Source organism: Thermobia domestica, chromosome 11 (genome assembly GCF_964235325.1).
Source record: "Thermobia domestica chromosome 11, izTheDome1.hap1.1, whole genome shotgun sequence".
NCBI classification, from domain to species: Eukaryota; Metazoa; Arthropoda; class Insecta; order Zygentoma; family Lepismatidae; genus Thermobia; species Thermobia domestica.
Window position 1 is genome coordinate 12,383,072 of NC_137464.1, and position 23,193 is coordinate 12,406,264.

At 37.7% G+C, this 23,193-nt stretch overlaps 1 protein-coding gene across 1 annotated transcript in view; it reads left to right on the forward strand.

Moving 5' to 3' along the window:
* The window catches only part of LOC145663893 (uncharacterized), a 64,291-nt gene that overhangs the window by 19,420 nt on the left and 21,678 nt on the right, over nt 1–23,193 (forward strand). Inside the window, exons 4-6 of the mRNA XM_081730057.1 lie at nt 10,752–10,961; nt 15,187–15,303; nt 19,906–20,047. Of these exons, the coding sequence (XP_081586183.1) occupies nt 10,752–10,961; nt 15,187–15,303; nt 19,906–20,047 (469 nt within the window). The remainder of the gene's footprint in view (nt 1–10,751; nt 10,962–15,186; nt 15,304–19,905; nt 20,048–23,193) is intronic.

Consider the following 23,193-nt stretch of genomic DNA (forward strand, 5'->3'; position numbering starts at 1 on the left):
GCTGATGTGTTAACTACTGCGCTATCCAATCCTCTTCTTGGACATAGATTCTGTCATCTTGAAGTCGGTGCGCAGCCACTCAGGTGCCGTAGTAGTTAATGCATCGACACCGATAAACCAGAGACCCGGATTCAAATCTTGTGCATTTTTTCATTCTGTGTATCATTGAATTCGTATCTATAGACAGTCGCGGCGTAAGGCAAACAGGGGCCCGGGGCCAGTGAAGTAAATCGGGGCTCTTTCTCGAACAATCATGATTTATACATTGCTATTTTTGGCATTCATTTGCATACTTATTCTTTCTGTTTACTCCTCTCCCCCTTTTCCGTTGGTGTGTGTGTGTTTAAACCATCTTAATTTGGGATATGTTAATTTGGGGTATGGGGGTGACATTCAGCATATATATCATCCATATATACAGTATAGGTCTATATTCATTTTTAAACAAGGGGCATGACAGAAAAAGGATTAGGGATACAAGTATAATGAAAATTACAACCCATGACAGAAATGACAAAATCTTAAGAACAAACAAAACAACAACAAAGAATCCAGAATTTATCCGACACCCAAGTTATACTATTCTAGGTTAAAAGCGTACTGTTATTAGATAGAATAGTTTAAGTAATGCTCCTAACAATATGTTTAGAGACAAATTTACGTACAAAATGTAACAATGAGCTGATATTGAAAAATATGCAAATAATAATGCGATTTCTAAATGTAAGTTTTCAGTTTTCTATAGAATTTTCTTGTTCGGTTCTCGACTTTGGTGTTTGTCCTGTGCAATTTCTCATATGATAAGTTTATTCATAGTCTCTCACCTGTATGAGTTTACGCTACATGGACTTTATTTAATTAGATTTTTCTCATACAATTAGCCCCATTCACTTTAACATTCGTTTTCTCTCCAGTGATAATACATGATACTTAAACACTTTTTTTTTTTTTTTTTTTTTTTTTTTTTACCGAACTAGTAAATAATGGCTAGAATAGATTTCTCTCCTGCGTGTCTTCTTCATTTATCTTTCACTAGGTTTCTCCCCAGTGATAATATACGATCTGATCTATTTAGTGCCACTGCTTTTGCCGAAATATCAATAAATAGTTAAGCATTAGAATCTTTCTCTCCTGTTTGTTCTTTTTACTATTGTTTCCAGATTTCACACTTGTTTTATGATTCCGTTATTTTGTATTTAATAATTCAGTCATATTTATATTCTGCCACTTATGACTGTTTCTATTACCACTTACTAACACACTTAGTATTAGAAAATACTGTAACAAAAAATACTGAATGTATTGAATAATTGGGTATAGGGTTACATCATAGATTAAATATGTGAGCACAGAATTCTACTATGGGTTGTGTACCATCCTACTTTTCATTTCCACCCATCACGAGTCAATTGACAGATCTTGGCAGCTTTTCATTATTCTTTTGGTACTTTTGTATATTTATTGTCTTAAGTTAAAACCTGAAACTACTTTCGGCAATAGTTCCACTACCTTATTAACCTGTGTTCCGCCAGGATTCAGAATGCTACCATCCTTGCTTTAGTAGCTGCGAAAGTATCAACTATATTATCAAAATCCAAAGTAGATGCTATTCCATTATCGATAGAAAGAATGTCCGGATTCGTGTCTTCCTTGACTCGTAGTGGAGCGTAACTATGGTCTTATCAGCTTCATTTTGCTGAAAGACTTTTCAAATGATGCGACAGATACGGGTAGTGTTATCAAAATCTGAAGAGCGGTTGCCAAACTTTTGTAAGCTTCAAGCCCCATTGAAAATACGTACATATTTCAGTATACCTTGTGGGGAAAAGTCAAGTTGTTTTTAGGTTTCTAAGCACACTTAGTGAACGGATTATATATAAACAATTCTATGCGATCCAGGTCATTCAGTTAGAACAAAGCCAAATCAGAGCAACAAACATGCTTTTAACCTTTCCTCGCTCTCATCATTTAGCTACTGCACAAAGTTGGCAAAGTAAGAAAATAGTTCTATTTTATTTCTATCTAAATATAGAAGGAAGCAATATAACATAATTCACGTTTTTTCTTTTGAACATTTGAAAACTTGTTTTCTTATTGAACATCTTATTCACTATAAATTTGTGGGCTGAAGTGTAAATTTGTACGACAAGAAACAAGAGCAAAAAAGGAGAAACCAGCTAAGCAAGAGTTTCGCTCGCTGAAAATTCGACTTGTAAAGGACAAAAGAAAAAAGACAAGGAAAACAAGCGAATCAGCAACTATAGCGTCTGCACCAAAGAGCTTTTAGTTAGGAACAGAATGCTAATACCCTAATATAAAGGTAACCAAGAAAGTTCTGTCACTTTTTCACCAACCACACTAAACATCGATATTTCACCTAAGACGTACCTGGAAAATCAAAAATAGTCCCCATCAGCATCGATGACCTTCTGCCAACGTTCTGGAAGGCCATGGATTCTATCGCGGTAGAACTTGGTGGGCCGTGAGGCGAACAAGGTATCAAGTGCATTTTGCACCTCTACTAGGGATTTGAACTGCGTCCTCTAAGGTGATTGTCCAAGGAGTGGAACAAGTAATAATCGGACGATCCAATGTCCGGGGAGTGTGGCGGATGCAATATTGTTTTGCATCCAAGGTGTAGAATAGTGTTCTGGGTCATCCTAGCCACGTGGAGCTTAGCGCTGTTCTGTAACAAGGAGAAAACCTTTGCGATTCATAAGTGCTTTCTCCAGAGTTTTGAGTTTTTCTTAAACACTGCTCAACTGCTGACAGTACAGAGTTGCATTGATGCTCTGACCAGCTGGTAGCAGTTCCCGACGCACGATGCCTCGAACAGTCCACAAACACACAGGAGGACCACTGGTCCACTGAACAATTGGAGTGCTGGTTTCGGCTGTTTTGGAACCGGTTCATGGAATGCTAACCAATGACGACGGCGCCGTGGAGTTTCGTACAGGACCCACTTCTCATCACACGTCAACATCCTGTCCATAAATGGCTTCTTCCTCAGACGAGACAGCAAAGAAACACAGGTATCTGCTCGCGTTGCATTCTGGCCCAGAGTCAAATCATGTGGGATCTATCGACCCAACTTGCAGTGCTTCCCAAGTTGATGGAGGTGCTCCCGAATAGTTTCTCTACTCACACTGAATTGTAGTCCCAGTTCCTCACATGTCTGGCCACTGTTCGCCTCAATTGCTGTCTGAAGATCTTCATTTTGTACATGTGTTGTTCTTCCGGCACGTGATGCGTCTTCGAGTGTTTAGTCACCGTCCTTAAACTTGTTAAATCATTGCTGTTTTGTCCACGTAGTCACGACAGCCTCACCAAAGGCCTGGTATGTCTTACGCCTCGCTGCAGCGGCGTTTGACTTCTGTTTGAACTCGTACAGCATATACGCCCTTACGGCGCTCTGTGGAGGTCCCATGTTCACTGTCCTTACGCAAGTTCACGTTGTAACTGAACTGTCAACCAGGTAGTGCGTTGAATATACCCCATACAAACAACTGATCTTCGCCTTATCTTCATTTGCATTCAACTCACCTTATGAAGTCCATTTGAACACAGACGTCCACAAAAAGCGACATGACTTTCTTGGTTATCTTTATAAAGCTCTATGTACGTTCATCACTTCTTTGTGCCCTTCCCTTGAACTGATAAATAAATAAATAGTGATATTTCAGGAAGCAAGCTAGCAGAATGTAGACAACACAATATGCTTCGACTTTTCTTTTACTATATTTTAATCTACACTCAGATTTTTCCTTTAAATTTCTCTGAAGTAATTGAACAGAGTGAAATTTTTATTTTATTCATATTTTAATCACATACGTTTTTTACTTTGAATTTCTTTCGGGCCCCAAAAGAGTGAAACTAATTTTACTTATTTTTCACCTACATTCAGTTTTTCTTTAATTTTTTGGGGGGCCCCCAAGAGAGTGAAACGTTTGTATTATTATTTTTTCACCTACATTCAGCTTTTCCTTTAAATTTATTTGGGAGCCCCCAAGATAATAAAACTATTATTTATTTATTTTTAATCTACATTCAGTTTTCTTTAAATTTCTTTGCAGGTCCCCAAGAGAGTGAGGCCCTAACCTATATGTTGTTTAGCTTATACGGAAATCCGACAGTGATTAGTTTTATTAGACAGATGTTATTGTTGTTTCATCTGTTATTTGGTGTAATATTGATTGACAATTAATCAATATTTACTTTTACTTTTATTAGGGAGGCTGTGAATTATAAACTTTGACGGCCCTTGTACCTCACGCTAACAAGTTTCTTTAGTAATTGTTTTTTACCTACCGTCCGGGGGCCCCCGCAAAGTGGGGCCCGGGACGAGGGCACCGTTCGCCCCGCCCTTACGCCGCCACTGTCTATAGAAGAACTGATTTGATGTAAAATCAATTATCCCCAGCCCCTTCGTCTTCTAGAACACACTTATGAAAGGGAACAGTTAAATTGCCGAACGTTAAAAGTAAAAAAGTACTTGATAAGGTTGCTATTTGTCAGTTTTAATGAACATTTTGTTGCGGGGTATTCTAGACTTCCTCTCGCTCTTTTAATTCCACTAATCCGTTCTTACCATATGCTTATGTTTACTGTCTGTATGCTTTAGTCAAAAGGGCATAAACCAAACTGGAGATTTCATTAGTTTCCGTGTTTCAGACAAACTGTGTGACAAATATTTGTGTGTCTTTTGTCATGTAAGATGACTGTAGTTGCAAATAATTAGACAATAAGGCATATAGTAGAAACTGAAGGAGACTATGGTAAATATAAGTCAATGATACAGGTTAATGGAGTGGTAATTAAAGTGGAGAAAACAGAAATGTTTCTCTTCTTTAAAATAGGAGAAAGAAACATAGTACTACTTGTTTAGTAGTACTCAAATACTATACAAGCGTGGCAAAACATGATAGTACATAAATTTTAAATACTTTCAGGTCACTATGCTCAAGACTGAATCAAAAAGTAATGCCTCCAGTGGCATAAAACTGTATTAATGACCATATAACAGCAAAAGGTATTACAGATTCTCTCGCTTAAACTGTCCTCTACAGAAAACTACCATTCAACATAGTCTCCATGATTCTGAACATATTTGCAACATCGTCGAACCCAGCATCAAAACCATTTTGGAAAAAAAAATCAGGAGTTTGGTTCTTGACCTATGATTTTAAAGCTGTTTGAACTTTATCCAGGTTATTGAGAGTATCCCAAGTCAGTAATTATTCCTTCGTCAGAGCTATACGAGACGTTCAATGCATCAGCAACATTCTGAACTGTAATGCGCCTGTCTCCTCGAATTAATACATCAGCACGTTCTCGATTTGTATCTGTGACTGATGTCGTCCGGTCGCTTCTTGGTCAATATCTGCAATTTCTGTTTCTCCGGTTCTAAACTTCGTCACTCAACGCTGTACGTTGCTGATGTCCATTACAGCGTCTTCATAAACAGTTTTCAAGTGAGTATGGATTTCCTTAGGTAAACAACCTGCTTTTGTCAGAAATTCAATGATGACTCCTCTTTTCTTTTAGGTTAAGATCCGTTGTTCTAATCAGTTAATCTGAAAATGAATAGACTATATTACTGCCCTGCTAAGCGAAAAGGCCTTATCTCCATTTTACATACTTTCGAGAAAATAAGCACAACGCGTTTTGGCTTAGGCTGTACGTTCAAATTTGTTGTATTTCAGTAAAACTTTATTTAAATATATTTTCACGATCTAAAATTTGTGTGGTAATACAGTTAAATACTCTTGCTTATGAATTGCCACTTAAGGTCTTTTTGCTTACTTTTAGTTACAGTTTTGAACATAAGGTAAACACTCATGACGTCATTGCCCCCTACCTATTGGTCAGACCACGTCAGTTTCACTTTAGATAGATGCAGAATTGTACTAGGAACATTCCCATACCAATATCTCGATTTTTGAAAAATGTGGAGTTAAAACAATTATAGCAAGGAATCAATTACCTTTTGATGCACCCTCGTATATATTGCTAAATAGGGCATATTTAGTTAAATCATTATCAACATTTTCCGGCATTAGATATCAGTGTGACTAATTACCGAAGCAAAAATTCAGAAATTAGTCAAAAATGACATACAGTGTTTTTTTTTTTTTTTTTTTTTTTTAATCCTCGTATAGATTTAATTCATAAGGTTGTAATTTTCTTGCCTGTACAAATGTACACTCATATCCAAAATTATTGTCGCATGTCTATAAATATGTTGTTTTAGAAATATAATTTGATAACAAATTCGACCGGTATTTCTTATAATGTTAATATGTGTATAGTCGGCAAAGACATGTATGCGGAAAATTTGAAGTCAAAAGAGCAGTAAATAAGAACAATAAAACGAAAACAAAATTTACTTGTCCATAGTTACATTTTGTTTTACTCTTTGTAATTTTCGTATTTATAATTCTTTTCCTATGAAATTTACCACAAGTGTACATTTCCCGATTATACACATAGTATCAGTATTAAAATAAGCCTGCAAAATCATTATCAAATTATTCTTATAAGAAGACAGTTATAGATATGCGACAATCATTTTGGACATGAGTGTACATATCTTGTTTTGCTATTTTCGTATGGATATGGTCTGGGGTTGAACCTTTAACAATGTATATTATAGTAGCGTTTAGTTACTTAGCTACTGTGGCTTTAAACTACTGACAAACGGAGTCTATTGTAGTAAACGGATCATGTTGAACGTCATTTCCGCGGAAATATTTACGAGGGGATGTTCAACAATTATTGTCCCCGATATAGAAGGAAATCTATTTTACCACAAAATACAAGTAACCCATTACAGAAATGTACTTCGTCCACCTATGCTTTAAAGCTTTTACACTTTGTTTGAAAAAATCACAGTTGGTCAGCAAGCGATTACTCCACAGTGTGTTCACTACTTTGCCTCCTACAACGCAATTCACGTAACCAGTTTATCACTTGTTAAAAAGGATCACTATCACAACACACTAATCATATCAGCGTACTTCTCCGTCGAGGTTAGCCTTTGTTACCATCACCTGACACACTGAACATATCAGCGTGCTTCTCCATCGGTGGTAACCTTTGTTACTATCACCCAACACACTAACATATCAGCGTGCTTCTCCGTCGGTGGTAACCTTTGTTACTATCACCCAACACGCTAACTATATTGGCGTGCTTCTCCATCGGTGGTAGCTTTTGTTACTATCACCCAACACACTAAACATATTAGCGTGCTTCTCCGTCAGTGGTAGCCTTTGTTACTATCACCCAACACACTAACCATATCAGCGTGCTTCTCCATCGGTGGAAGCCTTTGTTACTATCACCCAACACACTAACCATATCAGCGTGCTCCTCCATTAATGGTAGCCTTTGTTACTACCACCCATCATACTAACCATATCAGCGTGCTTCCCCGTCGGTAGTAGCCTTTGTTACTACCACCCAACACACTAAACATGTCAGCGTGCTTCTCCATCGGTGTTAGACTCCTCATCTGAAAGTATTTGTTCGCGGCACGCACTTCAGTTTTCTCCATTTTCATGATAACCAGCATTAGTAACATTGCCCTATACTTTTGCACACATAGTTCTAAACTTTAGAGTACAGCATATTACGATTACAATATTTTCGTTCAACTCATTCTATATGAGGGGACAACAATTGTTGAACACCCCGTATATAATGAAAGTAGTAATAATTTCGGTTTTCCATCGACATTCTTTAGTACAAACGTAAGCGAGCATCGAACGTGCAACTTAACATGCGTTGATGGGTTTTATTTCTAAACTTTTCTACTAGATGTGGAAAATATAAAGAGAGGTATTCGTTAGGATCAATCAGGAAAATCTAGGCTATCTCAACTTTCACATGTTTATTAGAACAAAATCATATAGTTTTATTTAAAAATATGTCAGTTATTGATAGATACAATGTGTTTAGATACTAAAACCATAGGAAATAGGCATTTAAAATTTGATAGATTCGAAAATCTAGGAAGAATGATCATAAACATTCAAAAACATGCAGGAACTGAAGTTAAAGAATTAATAATGTTCAAATAATCTAGAAACTTTAGAGCGGTATTTGTAGAGAATGTCTTTTGAAGAAGGTAGAATGAAGTTATTTTCATGTACTTGTAATAAATATGCCATATACATTACCAAAAATTGGTTACTTACCAATAAATCTTCATGTACTTGTAATAAATATGCCATATACATTACCAAAAATTGGTTACTTACCAATAAATCTTCATGTACTTGTAATAAATATGCCATATACATTACCAAAAATTGGTTACTTACCAATAAATCTTCATGTACTTGTAATAAATATGCCATATACATTACCAAAAATTGGTTACTTACCAATAAATCTTCCCGTGGTACCTTACCAATAAACCATGGGAAGATTTATTAGTAAGTAACCAATTTTTTGTTAATTTGAATCATCCTCTCTTGCGCCTACATAATTTTAATACTATGTACATCTTTTCACTACTTTTCATATAATCATTTGAGGGAATAACTTGCTGGTCATATGATCTTATGTTATTAAATGAATTTTAATTTAATGCATTTTGGCAGACTTTCACAAAGAATTATTAAATGGGAGTGTCTGTAACAATATATTTTTCAAGTTGTCGATTATGTTCGTAATTACCGTAGAAATAAAAAAGTATAAATAATTCATAGTATCATATTGTCGTTTTTTTTTTTTTTTTTTTTTTTTTTTTTTTTTTTTTTTTAAGCAACTTCAGTCGTCTTTATTTTGTTTTTGTTGGTCGCAACAACTTGTTCACGTTTCTCGCTCTGACATTATTGCCATATATTGGCAGGGTTCCCACTGACCTGAAAGAACTAGAAAAGTCAAGAAAGCTGATAAAATCTTAAAAAATCAGTGAACTTTAAGTACTGCTTTTCAGAATCTTATTTCTTTTTGCCGTACCCAGCTATTTGTAAGGGAATATAAATTTGTTTTGCAAAATTTCTTTATGTACACACACATTATATGCATAGTAGATGAGAACATGTACATACATAGTAGATGAGAAACCTGTGATCGGGAAAAATATAGTTACTTTTGTATGTTATATGTACACCGGGAAATTTGTAAATCATAACATGGAAAACCTATAAAAGTCAGGGAATTCTCGCTCGCGAAATAAATGGGATTTCTGATTAGATTAGAGTTAATATTCTGTTTTTAAAATTTCTTGGAACTGATAGACTTTTCTGCAAAAAAGAGATCTATGTAAGTATGTCAATGAAATACTTAATTTTGAAGAAGATTCAAAGAATACGCAGTATTAGGCATTCAAGTAACAATATATGCAATAAGAGTGAAATAGGCAAAATAAACTTTGCTCAAATTGAAGCTAAGACTCCAAATGAACTTCATCACGTTTATTAACATGAATGGGTCATCGTTAGAAGATTTTGATTTATCCAGAGCAGTGAATAACTGGTATTTTAGTGCTTAAACTACGAGAAATGTACTTGGACTTAAAACATACATTGCTGCTTTAAAACGTCACTTATATTGCTTTCAATTACGTATAGACTGAAGTAAGCTTGTACTTTTTATATCTGTAACTATTATTCAAGCCCAAAATATGTAGGCCTATGTATCAGGTTGGATTGTGGCATGTAAGTTAGAAGAAAATTTTTTGAGCTCTGGTCTTAACTGTTTTTTTTAGAGATTTCGAAAACCGTAAGAGATTTCGAAAAAAAAACTATTGTTTAGAATCGATTCAGGTGTCCCAAGAATAAATTCCAGCTCATCCGTTAATCGTCTATTTAGACCGGAAGTGGTAGAAATGAACCAGTTAGCAAGAAATACTCCCTTTATATACGAGGGTGATTCAAAAAGTAATGCCTCCAAGGTGATACCTTGGTTTGTATTTGACAGCACAGATACAGGTATCAGTGGAAAGCTTGCAATATCGGCTACAAATGGTTTCATCACTTTTCAACATAGTTCCCACTACGGGCAACACACTTGCGCCAACGCGAAACAAGGTTCTTCGTGCCGTCGGCAAAGAATTGTGGTAGCTGCTGGCGACATCATTACCGAACGGCTGCTTCTACGCGTCGCAAATATAACGTTAGCTCTTAAGGCGATCCTTAAGTTTGGGGAAGAGCCAAAAGTCGCAGGGCGTAAGTTCCGGGCAGGGTGAGGCAGAATGTCAACAACACTTTGCTAGCAGATGGAACACTGATTTTTTTTTTTTTTTTTTCCGGAGGAGAGGACGTGTGGTTTCGTTTCCGGGTCGCCGCCAGCGATGAATGTTCCTGGACACAAACCTTCCGCAGCCAGAAATTCAATGACAGCCCGCTTGTCAGCCAGATGTCACCACTGGATGCCATGGATTGCTCCATTACTCTGAAACGAGAAGAGATAGGAAGGTGAAACAAGTGATATTCTATAGCGTAAACATCAGTGCATTAATGATAAACAGTTCAGAATGTTTGCATTACTATTGGACAAGTAGTGGGCTTGGAGGCATTACTTTCTGAATCACCCTCGACATCCCAAGAAAAAGGTCCCTTTCTGACTTTATCCCTGTATTACAGCTGGAACTTATAGACTTACAATTTTTGGTTTCAATGTTGAGTTGTTCATATAGTTTAGAAGTCTACTATAGTATCACAACGTGAGAAGACGAAACTCATTTCTTGTCTTCGTAGGAAAACTAATTTGTAACTGTTATTTTTCATGTTTGTTTCTAGGTGATTGACGGGCATTTAATAGCAGCATCAGATAAGGGCGAAGCGTACTGTTTCTCTTTAAAGACCAAACGTTTCAAAACTTCTTACCAAGGTCATAGAGGAGCAGTCACATGTGTTCAAGTTCTCCAAAATAGTTGTGCATTGCCGAATTGTGACATTGTTGTGTGTACAGCATCTAAAGATGGTCAGATTCGACTTTTTAATTTCCAGGTAAGTGTTTGTGTATTTATCATATATCTTAGTGAAAATTAGAAAAACAAAAGATTTGACAATAAGATTAATGATAACGATTCGATTTTTATTTAAAGTATGTTAGATAAGAAAATGATATCCACAGACAGTTAATGTCTGATTGAAACGAGGACGAAATATATTTTATATATATGAGGGTTATCCAGACTCATGGTTTGTAATAAGTAGAAAGCACGTGAAGATAGACATTTTTTTATTATATACATTTTGAAGCGACACTCTTAGGCTACTTTTCGATAGTTGTATCTAGTTGCCGCCTGTGATTTCAACCCTTCCTGCATTTCAGCCTGAAGATCTGTATCGTCATCAAATCGCTGCGTTGCTAGCCAGGTTTTCATGTCGCGAAACAAGCGGTAGTTACTTGGTGTGAGATCTGGGCTATATGGCGAATGGTCGAAAACCTCCGAATGAAAGCCCTTTTTTGAGTTATTGAGCCTACTTGGCCGGGTGCGGGTAGACGTTGTCATAAAACAACAGGACTTTGCACTCAGTTTTCCTCGAGTGGCCCCGCGTAGCGTAGTCGCTAACGCTCTCGCCTTCGGTGCGAGCGGTCCCAGGTTCGATTCCTGGTGGGTACACTCGGCCGAAAAAGTGTAAAACGCTTTTTCAGGCCAGCCACCCTGAATGAGGTTTTCCTCATTCACACCAGGCAAATGCCGGGGTGGTACCTAACTTATAGGTCCCAGGCCGCTTCCTTCCTTCCCTTTCCCCGGATTGTGTGCTCGCCGAGGGACGTCATCCCTCAAAACGTGACGGGTTAAATGACCTTAGATGCCGAAAGCCCAGAAATCTAAAATCCTATACCCAAAAAATCAGTTTTCCTGGATGTTTGTTTTGAAGTGCTCTTCACAATTTCTGTAATTACAGTATTTTTCAGTGGTAATTGTTACATCAGTGCAGAACGTCGGTAGCAGTGCAGAGTATCCATAAGTTTTCTTGCAGAAATGATTTCCAAGCTTTTTTTTTTGGGGGGGGGGGAGAGAGAAAGAAAGAAAGAAAGAAAAAAGAAAAAAAAACTGGTGTGTTTCTACTTCATGGACTATTTTTGCACTTCACATTTAACGAGCGTAATCCCAGCCTCATACCAAGTAATAATATTATCAACAAAGGAATTGCCGTTTTTGCTTTAAGTCTCAAGGAATTTAAAGACTGCTACCATCCCCTAAGTTTTGTGTTCCTCTTTCAACATTTTCGGAATCCATCTTGCACATAACGTATGGTAGCCTAACTTTTGGGTCACGATTTTATTCACTAAGCTCCGTGAAATTTGCGGAAACAAACGAGAGCTCTGTTATCGTAAAACGGCGATTTCCATGAATCTTCGTCATTGATTTTTGTGATCAGTTCATCTGTCACAATGCTCGGTATACCGGTTCAGTCTTCGTCGTGAACGTTTGTGCGGCCTTCTTTAAACATAAGGCTCCAACGCCTCACTCCACTTTCACTCATTACACCTCTGCCGAAAACTTCACACAGTTGTCGATGAATGTCAATCACTTTAATGTTTTTTTTTTTTAAACAAAAAACAAAAGTCGTGTGACCGACCTCACTGTACAACTAACGGGATTTTCACTCGGAGCACTCATGTCAAATATGTACAAAGGGTGATCAGAAAGTAAGGTTACAAAGCCTTCAGTAAAACTTGTATATATTATTTCATACAACCAATACAGCAAACAGATAGTACATACATTAGGTTATTTTTCGACATAATCTCCATATCGGTTGACCAAAGTAAATCACTTAATAAAAAGGATTGATCAGAAAGTAAGGTTACAAAGCCTGCAGTGAAACATGTATATATTATTTCATACAACCAATACAGGCAACAAATAGTACATACCTTAGGTTATTTTTCGACATAATCTCCATATCGGTTGACCAAAGTAAATCACTTAATAAATAGGAGGATTGATCAGAAAGTAAGGTTACAAAGCCTGCAGTGAGACATGTATATATTATTTCATACAACCAATACAGCCAACAGATAGTACATACATTAGGTTATTTTTCGACATAATCTCCATATCGGTTGACCAAAGTAAATCACTTAATAAATAGGATTGATCAGAAAGTAAGGTTACAAAGCCTGCAGTGAAACATGTATATATTATTTCATACAACCAATACAGCCAACAGATAGTACATACATTAGGTTATTTTTCGATATAGTCTCTATATCGGTTAAGGCACTTGTTGTATCGTGGGATGAATTTGAAGATTTCCTTCTGGTAAAAATCGTGTGCTTGCATGTTCACCTACGTTGTCACGAAGTGTTTCACTTCCTCATGTGAAGCAAAGCGACAAGTGCCTCTTTCGGTACGGGAACAGGTAAAAGTCGCTTGGAGCATGGTCTGGGCTGTAGGGAGGATGGTCGATGACGTCCCAGCGAAACTGCTTCAGCAGCGTGGTGGTCTTCTGGGCTGTATGTTGGCGCGCATTATGGTGAAGGAAGATGACACCCTCAATGAAAAGTCCTTGCCGTTTCCTCCTGATTGCTTTGCCGATGAATTTCAGCCGCGGTTACATCTTTCGCTCATAGAAATCGAATAACTAAGTGGCCTTACTCGCGGGATCAGTTTTCAAACGAGTCGTCATTTGTGTTTACCTAGAACTAGCGCGTAGGTTGTGGGCAGCTGAAATTCTGTACAGTTGCCAACTCCATGTATTACAATTACCGCACAGGGACGCGGTGGCTCACTGGTAGATCGTTCTCCTCTGGTGCTTAGAGTCCCGGGTTCGATCCCAGCCCCCGCCAAGTGAACTTTGTGGCGGACAAACACCGTGTGCGTGGGTTTCCTCGGGGTTCTCCCGTTTCCTCCCACTTTCTTCATTCCACCATTTCATTCATTTCTCATTATCACCGTCTCCTTTAGCCTAACCGGCATAACCGTGGGACGTAAAACTCAAGGATTTAATTTATTTTTACAATTACCGTACACTCCTCATTCCTCTAGAACAGACGAAACTCCAGAAATATCGACCTTGTAACCTTAGTTTTTGATCCTTCCTCGTAGTATAGGTTATTGGGTGATGGAGAGCATAAGAGAGATTTTCTTCAAGATTCCTTTACTCACGAACAGTTGTCAAGTCCATGTATTAAAATTACCACCCACTTCTCATTCCTCTATAACAGACAAAACTCCAGAAATATCGACCTTGTAACCTTAGTTTCTGATCCTTCCTCTATGAACAGAGCAGAAGTAATACGAACTTCTCACGTCCACACCCCCTAGCAGAACATGCCGCGATCTGCGATGTGATCGCTGAAAATTTGCCGCGCCTGTGCAGAAAAATTGCTAGAGGAGAAAAAATGGCCAACAAAGATGTATAAAACCATGCCTACCATGTGTAGATTTCTTAAATGGACGGACTACTGGCATAAATATAGTTTGAACTGTTTTTTACGTCGCGTAAAGCGTATTTTTAAGAATCGCAAGTGTTTCTTCTGCAGAAAATTTTTGCAGAATTCGTGCAGATTTATAAATGCTTATCGCAGAAAGAGAAAGAAAGTTCTGCCATCGGGCGTCCACAGCTGGATACACATTGAACGGGCGGAAATCCCTGCTCAAAATGGCGGTACTTGTCCCGTCCCGTCCCTAGTGGCACCCCGCCGAAACGTTTGTGACTGGATAACACTCGTATCTCGAAAAAAATGTATTCATTTAAAAAGTCCTGTTTTGATTAAATATGGTGTATCCCTGTACTGAGGGTTGAGATTGCTGAGGAAGAAGAACTTCCTTCGTGTGTTACATGTTTGTTGGTTGAAATTTAGTGTTTGTTTTCAGCACCGAGCATATATGATACATGGACCTACAGTCGAAGGTGGAATCCATACCATCGTAATACTTTAAATCTTTTTAATGCTCTCCACCCGGGAAGTGTTCCCTCGTGACTAAATGGGTAACCTTCTCGCATTTTTGGTGCAGAATAATCCGGGTTTGATTTCTAGTGGGAGCTTGTTTTATTTGGATTCTACAGTAGACAATAGGTCCACGTTTTTATATTGCTTTGTTCTGTAAAAGACATAAGATTTCACCCAAATGAACAACACGGATGCCAATGTTAAATCAGCATTCTTATTTTTTTTAAATCTTTTTTAACTTAACTGTGTAATCCTTTAAATGTCATTAGACCACTTTATTGCAAGAATAATTGATTGTGTATGTGTCATTTCTTACAGACAGGAAAGTTGTTATCAAAGTACACCTTCACAGAACCCATACAATGTATGGATCTTGCGTGGAATTATTTGTATGTGGGTACTTCTAAAGGGACAATCGCCACGTATGACCCTAGGGTGAGTATTTTAATACAACTTTTCTATTCTCAGCTTTCTCCTTTTTTGTAATGTAAGATTTTGTAAAATGATTATCTTATTTTGCAAAACGTTACGTTATTATTTTGTTCTTATTTTAAGTATTCACAGGGTATTTACTGGTACTGGAAATACTGGAATTACACTGGAATTTAATTTTGATACTGAAAATACTGGAAATATACTGGCATTTTGATCCACACACTGGAAAAATCATGGAACTTGTAATTTGTTAACAATACTTTTTTTGTAATTATTTTAATAGTCTTAAAAACAATTTTGTATTCATTGACATTGTAAATTTTTCCAAAGAAACAGTTGTATACATTTTGTAATTAGATATTTAAAGCAATGGGTGGAGTGGAAAGCTTTGAGGGTAGTTGGGAGGCCCTTTAAAAAACGTTTAAAAAATCATTTGCGTTTCAAAAAATCAAGGCTAACTAAATTTATTATTATTATTATTATTATTATTATTATTATTATTATTATTATTATTATTATTATTATTATTTGTGGTAGAACAATTACTGTACAAACCTGAAATCATCAAGAGTATGATTATTCCTAAAGAACTTTTTTTTTTTTTAAATTATTGTATTAGGTTGGAATTCTGCTGATATACTGAATATACTGGAATTTTGAAAATGAAACTCAGTAGACACCCTGATTCACTTTCCTCAGTTAGTGCTGTTTCATATTTTAAAAAATTAAAGGAAGGCGTGGAAACACTTACAATGTAGCGCTCATGGCGGGCAAGGTGATGGAACCGAGAGGACGAGTCATTTATTATTCATTAGATTACTCTTTCATTCAAATTATTATGTAGGCGCATGAGAGGATGATTCAAATTAACAAAGAATTGGTTACTTACCAATAAATCCTTCCGTGAGGAAACTAAAAACTCTTCATACGTTTCGGAACAGCAAGCTAGTTCCGTCTTCAATGGTAAGGTAGCAAGGGTAATAATGGTTGAGAGAAAAAAAGTGTAGAGAAAGGAATATATACAACAGAATGAATAAATATAACATGAAGGATACTAAAATACCACGAGTAGAGCATAGTGCGAAAGAATAAGTTGAATTGAAGGAGTCCCGATGTCTGTGTTACGTCATTGTTGCCAGATCCAAAATATACATCAAAGGTAGGCAACCAGATTCTACCTATGTTTGCAAAATCCAGATTTAAAACTGGCTTATATTTATGAATAAAAAAAAAAGATTCTTTAATCTCCCGTTGTTTCTTTGTTTTTTGCTGAACCTATTACAGCCTGCTGTTCCGAAACGTATGAAGAGTTTCTAGTTTCCCCACGGAAAGATTTATTAGAAAGTAACCAATTTTTGTTAATTACTCTTTCTTTCACTTACTCTTTGCCTAACCTTTCAGCCGTTAATATCATTGCCGGACACGTAGGTGGTTGGTGGGAGTCCAGGCATAGGATGATCAATGAGTTCAGTGTTCGTTTTGTTTATTGCTCAGCATTAAAAACAAAAAAGGTAAAAAAATGCAGAATGTTTGAAAACAGTTCCGTCATTTTTAATACAAATTTTTGGATGATGTAGGCTGTTCCTTCTTTCATTCATTCAGGTCTTTTTTTTTTTTTTTTTTTATTCTCCGGGACCATGTCAGCCCTTGCTGATGTTACAGTGAGGGAGTGCCTACGGAATTGTTAGCGGAGTAGCGTTAGTTTTCCCTGCGAACATTTACGCTTGAGTTTCATTTTGTTACGTTAAACTAGCAGAATTCCTGTTCTTCGCATGGGAAAAATACGTTTCACTTTGGACATACGTAAAGCGCTGAATTTGAATTTAAACGGCATCGGAAGTGTCACTGTTCATCTCAGCGACCCCGAAAATCATGGATTCGACACTAATATCGGTCATTTTGGATCATTTTTAAATATATTCCTCTCCCTCAATTTGCACCTTCAAAGTGAAATGATAAAAAAACATCCCAGGCCCGAAGCTCATCTAGGTTGAAACTTCGATCGAGATCGGTCGGATGGTTCAAGAGATATGAAATTACAAACATAATCACTTTCATATATATATATATATATATATATATATATATATATATATATATATAGAGAGAGAGAGAGAGAGAAATAAAAATCTGTTTATAGGTAAATTGTCGTCAAATTTCTTGCAGTCAGACTTTCCTCGAAAGAAGTCCAAAACAGGAGCAAGAGCAGGATGTCTCTTTAAGATACGTTGCAAAAGACAAGTGTTGGGACTTCAGTGGTTCGCTATCTTGTATTTAAAGACAACAGAAAATGAAATGAAATCTTTTAAGTTTTACGTCCCACTGTTATGCCGGTTAGGCTAAATAAGACGGTGATGAGTAATGAATGAAATGGTGGAATGAAGAAAGTGGGAGGAAACGGGAGAACCCCGAGAAAACCCACGCACACGGTGTTTGTCCACCACAAAGTTCACTTGGCGGGGACTGGGATCGAACGCGGGACCCCAAGCACCGGAGATGAACGCTCTACTACTGAGCCACCGTGGCCCTAAAGACAAAAGAAACAGGCGGAAGTACCAGTAGTGAGTCTAAGCGTCTGAGTGAGATCAAGGATTTGGCTTCTTTCGTAATTAATAAAGTAAAACTAATTGCACTGTTGGACTAAGGAATAAGTCATTGTTAATGAAAACGGTCAATGCAAAGCAGACGCTAAAGTTTCTTAAGTTAGGCAGTATTGGATCACTTTGCATCACAGATGAACCCTGAGTACTGAATGTTAGTCGCTCAGTTACGTTATGTTGGGATTTCGTGAACGCCACCGACGACCAGATTAAATCAATGCTAGCGGACTAACATACCATAGAAGTAGCTTGAATCAAAAGTAAAAAGTAAGGTGAATTGCTTTAACACATTCATTGCTTGTTACTTTCAGTCGCCTCTGGGTTTCATGAAGGTTAGATATTATTGTCTATAGATTCGGCCTTACTTAGTTCTATGAGAGGTTTTAAATGACTGCATTTTGGGCACACCACTATGTCGTTAATACTAGTGCTCCTATTTGTGTGAATTATGGCCAGGGAAGTCGTGGTATGAAGCCCTATAGAGCGACTAAGCCTTATTGTGTTAACTGGGAGAATGATCATGCTGCTTGTTTTAGAGACTGACTAGCTTTTCAGAGGAAGAAACGAATTCGAGAGCTCATGCTATTGAAGAAATTTCCGCTGCTGATGCAGAATTTCGCAGCAAATCAGGATTTCTACGGACCCAGGAAGTCAAAGAGAGCAGGGAAATGACCTTGTTCAGGAAGTTAAGGAAATTAATCGAATATACGTATATCTTGCAAATAGAGAAACTGAAAATAGGCTATAGCAGGTTGCTAGTGGGTTGAAAATGTGTATTAAAAATAACTTTTCAATTATTAGGTAACTTAAGATTAGCTGACCTGTACCTCAGTCAGTAGAATATCTGACTGCTAATCTAGCGGTGCGTTTTCAATCCCCGGTGGGTGTAGGAGGAGTTTCGTCACTTAGGCCGTAAGTCACGGTAAATGGCCTTGGAAAATGAGTACTGGAGACAAACATACGGCCAAATCGGTCAAAGAACATGTACGAACAAACAGTAGTGTTTCAACGACGTGTGCATAATGCTATCCGTGTATCAAGTGGGATTAGGTAAATAGAAGGTGATAGAAAAATGTTACACTATGTTCGAGGAGCGCAGCGAAGATACCAGATGCACTTAGAGATTAATCGTAAATTACATCGGGAAGAAACAACGAAAGATAGGGAAGAGAGAGAATCAGAAACTGAGTTATCGATCATATCCTTTTATGTAAATTTGCCCGCACAACTAAAAGATATTGAAGGTTGCCTACAGGAAAGGCGTTCTTCGAAACTGCGAGAAAAGTACATACATTTTCGCGTACATTTTGATTCCCCTTACCCGAACCGACAATAGAAAAACTGCTCTGTACGCGATTAGGTCTGTTAAAGGCGGATCTAGAATGTAAAAACGGGGAGGGGAAGCCAGAACCCAGGCTGTGATACGTATATCATGAGTTTACTATAAACTTTTAAAACTATATAAAAATAATAGCTTAATTAATTTCTGTCACTGAACAAACTGGAAGGGCCGCGGTGGCTCAGTGGTGGAGCATTCACCTCTGGTGCATGGGGTCCCTGGCTTGATCGCAGCTCGCGCTAAGTGAAGGTGGACAAACACCGTGTGCGTGGATTTCCTCGGGGTTCTTCCGTTTCCTCCCACTTTCTTCATTTCACCATTTCATTCATTTCTCATTATCACGGTCTCCTTTAGCCTAGCCGGCATGGGACGTAAGACTCAAAGATTTCATTTCATTTTGGAAAAACTGGGAGGCCTAGGCTCTCCGGCCCCGAGCTACATCCGCCACTGGTTGAAGATCAATCTGTACAGAAATGTGGTGGCTTTAGGTGACATCTTTCTATATGAAAAACTGAAAACAGACATATTATTATTATTATTATTATTATTATTATTATTATTATTATTATTATTATTATTATTATTATTATTATTATTATTAAAGATGAGATAATAGTTACTTAGCTTATTACTTAGAAATTGTTAGTTTATTTATATTTACAGGCTGCTGAACCTGTTGGAGATCTTATAACGTGCAGTAACTCTGTTCCAATCTTAGCAATTAAAGCGACGACTGAAGGAGCGAGAAAGGTGCTGATCGTAGCTTGCAAATGGAAACCAATTGCTGTTAGAGATGCTCTCACAGGTAACTTAGATATATATCCATTTTAATTGTATTTCATACCTTTATACGAGGATTGTTCAGAAAGTACCAGACATTTTTGCTTATCGCGGCAGTGGGCGGGGCTAGAGTCGCCATCTTGGTGTCAGAACGTTGCGACACTCCGTACGCATCCAGCTTTTGTAGCGTGAGGACTGTGACGCTCTTACTGTGCTTTTTGTGACATGTTACAATGTGCACTACAATAGAAAATCCCGCCTCTTGTGAGGTGCGTTCTGTGATTAGGTTTTTGTTGGCAAAAAACTACAAGCTAATTGAAATCCATTGCCAACTGTGTGAAGTGTACGGACATGGAATAATGAGTGAAGGCCGAGTGAGGCAATGGTGCATTGATTTTAAAAATGGACGTTCCAGTGTTGCAGCGATCATGTCAAAGGAACGACAAGTACACTGCATTTTCCGAGTGGTTACGGAAAACAGACTTGGTGAAAGGTTATTTAAACAGTTTTAAAATTAGAAGGAATCAGTTTCAATTGAGATATATAATTTATTATAACAAATAACTTTAACGGACAACATATAAATATAACAACTAGCAAACCGATTCCTTGGTGAAATTGCTCCGCAATCACGGTTTAATGTCGTTCGATGTAATTGAGCTTCTATTGACCAATTCATTCAAAGTCCAATAATTTCGATTCAATTTAGAGGTTATTATGTTCAAATTACTTCGAAATATTCGACCAAATCTAACGTTACTAATTACATGCACTTTAAATCTAATAGGAGTCGGGGCCATTCCCAAGTGGGTGACCAATACTCACCTTAATGTTAACCAGTTAAATTTAGAATGTGTGAATATTAATCACTCACTCACAATGCTCCCGGTTCCTTATACAAACCACTTATACACTTTGTTTAACTTCTCATCATCACGACACTATTTCGAAACAATTTCACTACCACACAATTTTACATGTTAACTACGGGTATTACCTTGTCTTACTACAAGGTTCGATAGGTCAATTTCTCCCACGAAAAATCGTAGGTGGCAGCACTATAACTAGTCGTAATGTTCACCAATGTTTCCATCTCTGATAGCAATCACAATCTCTTATTACTTTTTTTTTTTTCATTTATGCTTCAGTGTTCACGATGAAGACCACAGTGGTAGGCTTAGCTTTGTGTCTGATGAATTGGTGAGGCAAATCGACGACAGAATTCTTGCAAATCGTCGTTTCACGATTACGAAACTCGTTGAACGTTTTCCCCAAATTTTGCTGAGTTTGGTGCATGAGATTCTGTTGGAAAAGCTTGGTTACCACAATCGCAGGTGGCAAATTTCTACCACGACGTTATTGAAAAACTTGTGCCATGGTATGATAAGTGCCTTAATTTGCATGGGAATTATGTGGAAAAATAGCTTAAGACTGTACCTTTCAAATGTATATAATACATTTTAGTTTGTTCGTTCTGTTACTTTTTTTATTTCAGAACTTGTGTTTCGTTCTGGACAGCTCTCGTATTAGTTAAAGTAATAAAATAAATTCATGTAATTGTATTACAACGAAGACTTTGTTTTACTAAAATTTAGCTAACACTACCTAGTTATGAACAATTTCAAAAAAAAATTGCAAATTAATTCATATAACCCCAAAATAAATTTCCTAATGTAGCTTATTTGATTCATTAACAACATTGAGACAACGGTTATAACACTTAAGCATCTATTTCTTGGCGAAATGGTTAACATTCTGTTCTTCGGTGCAAAGAACTCAAATTCTCTTTCCGGTGCGAGTTCTTATAATTCGAATTCCGTATTAAACTGTAAATTCTCATCTCATGTGTACCTGTATATCTTTAATGCTGAAAGTGAACCAGCCAAATCCTTCTGTTATTTCCCGAGCTCCATAGACAGTTTGAATACAGTAGCGAAGTTACTAATGGAATCAAAATTCTAATAGTAATGAGTTTTCACTGCTAACGAAACATAAAACATATAAAAAATCTGTTTATTTTTCGTAGTCCTATTGGCCGAGTGATTAGCGCATTCACTTTTAGTGTCCGTGGTTTCTCGTTCCATTCCCGGTGGGAGTACACAACTAGTGAAAAGCAAGTGGAAAGCTATCAATATTAATGAAAGGGAAAACAACTGTTTTTTAACACACCATATCCTCTATAGATGTGAATTCAATAACGTACAAAGAGTGAAAAAGTGACTGTCTGGACAGGGACTCGAACCTGGGACCTCTGGCATACCGCGCCGATGCGCTAGCCACTACGCCACCCAGTCCGACTCCCAGAACAGCCACCCACTCTCTGACATCGGTTGTTTCCTCTTTCATTAATATCTATGTGAAATTACAACCATCAGATGTGCTCAGTATATGGCCACATGGATTGTCCAAGCACAGCTGGGGTCTGTGGTACAACCCACGTGGTTCGAGTGGAGAACACCAATCTCGAGAGTGAGAGAGTGAGTGGCTGTTCTGGGAGTCGGACTGGGTGGCGTAGTGGCTAGCGCATCGGCGCGGTATGCCAGAGGTCCCGGGTTCGAGTCCCTGTCCAGACAGTCACTTTTTACTCTTGGTACGTTAAATGGAAAGCTATTCGAATTATGATATAACGAACCCCTATCTACTTGTATGCGGTTGGGTGAGTTGTACTGACCACGTATCACGCAAAAAAGAAAGTCGATTAGGAGACTAGTCATAGTGCCTGATTGTAACCACATGCAGTTTAGTATTATTTTTAGTAATCCTTCAGAATACAGTAGACTCCCTTGTATCCGGGTCGCGACTATCGTAATTAAATGAGGAAGGCAAGGCGTTGCATTGGCAACATTGCCAATGCATTAGAAGCTGACGTCTGCTACGATCCTCCTACGTGTTGTGTACAAAATACAAGTTGTGACAGGAGCTCCTTCGTGGCTAAGCGGTTAGCGCACGCGCCTCTGGCGTGGGAGACCCGGGTTCGATTCCCGGCGGGAGCTCGTGTGGTTCGAATTCCATGTTAATCAGTAGGTCCACGTCTCATATAGCCTCGCTGCTGAACGGGACGTGAAACTTAAAAATCAACTCAACAAGTTGTGACAGGAAAAGAGCAGCGTTCTGTTCTTTGTTCATTGTTTCGTTGGTGAGTAACGGACCTCAATATTGTACACTTGCCGT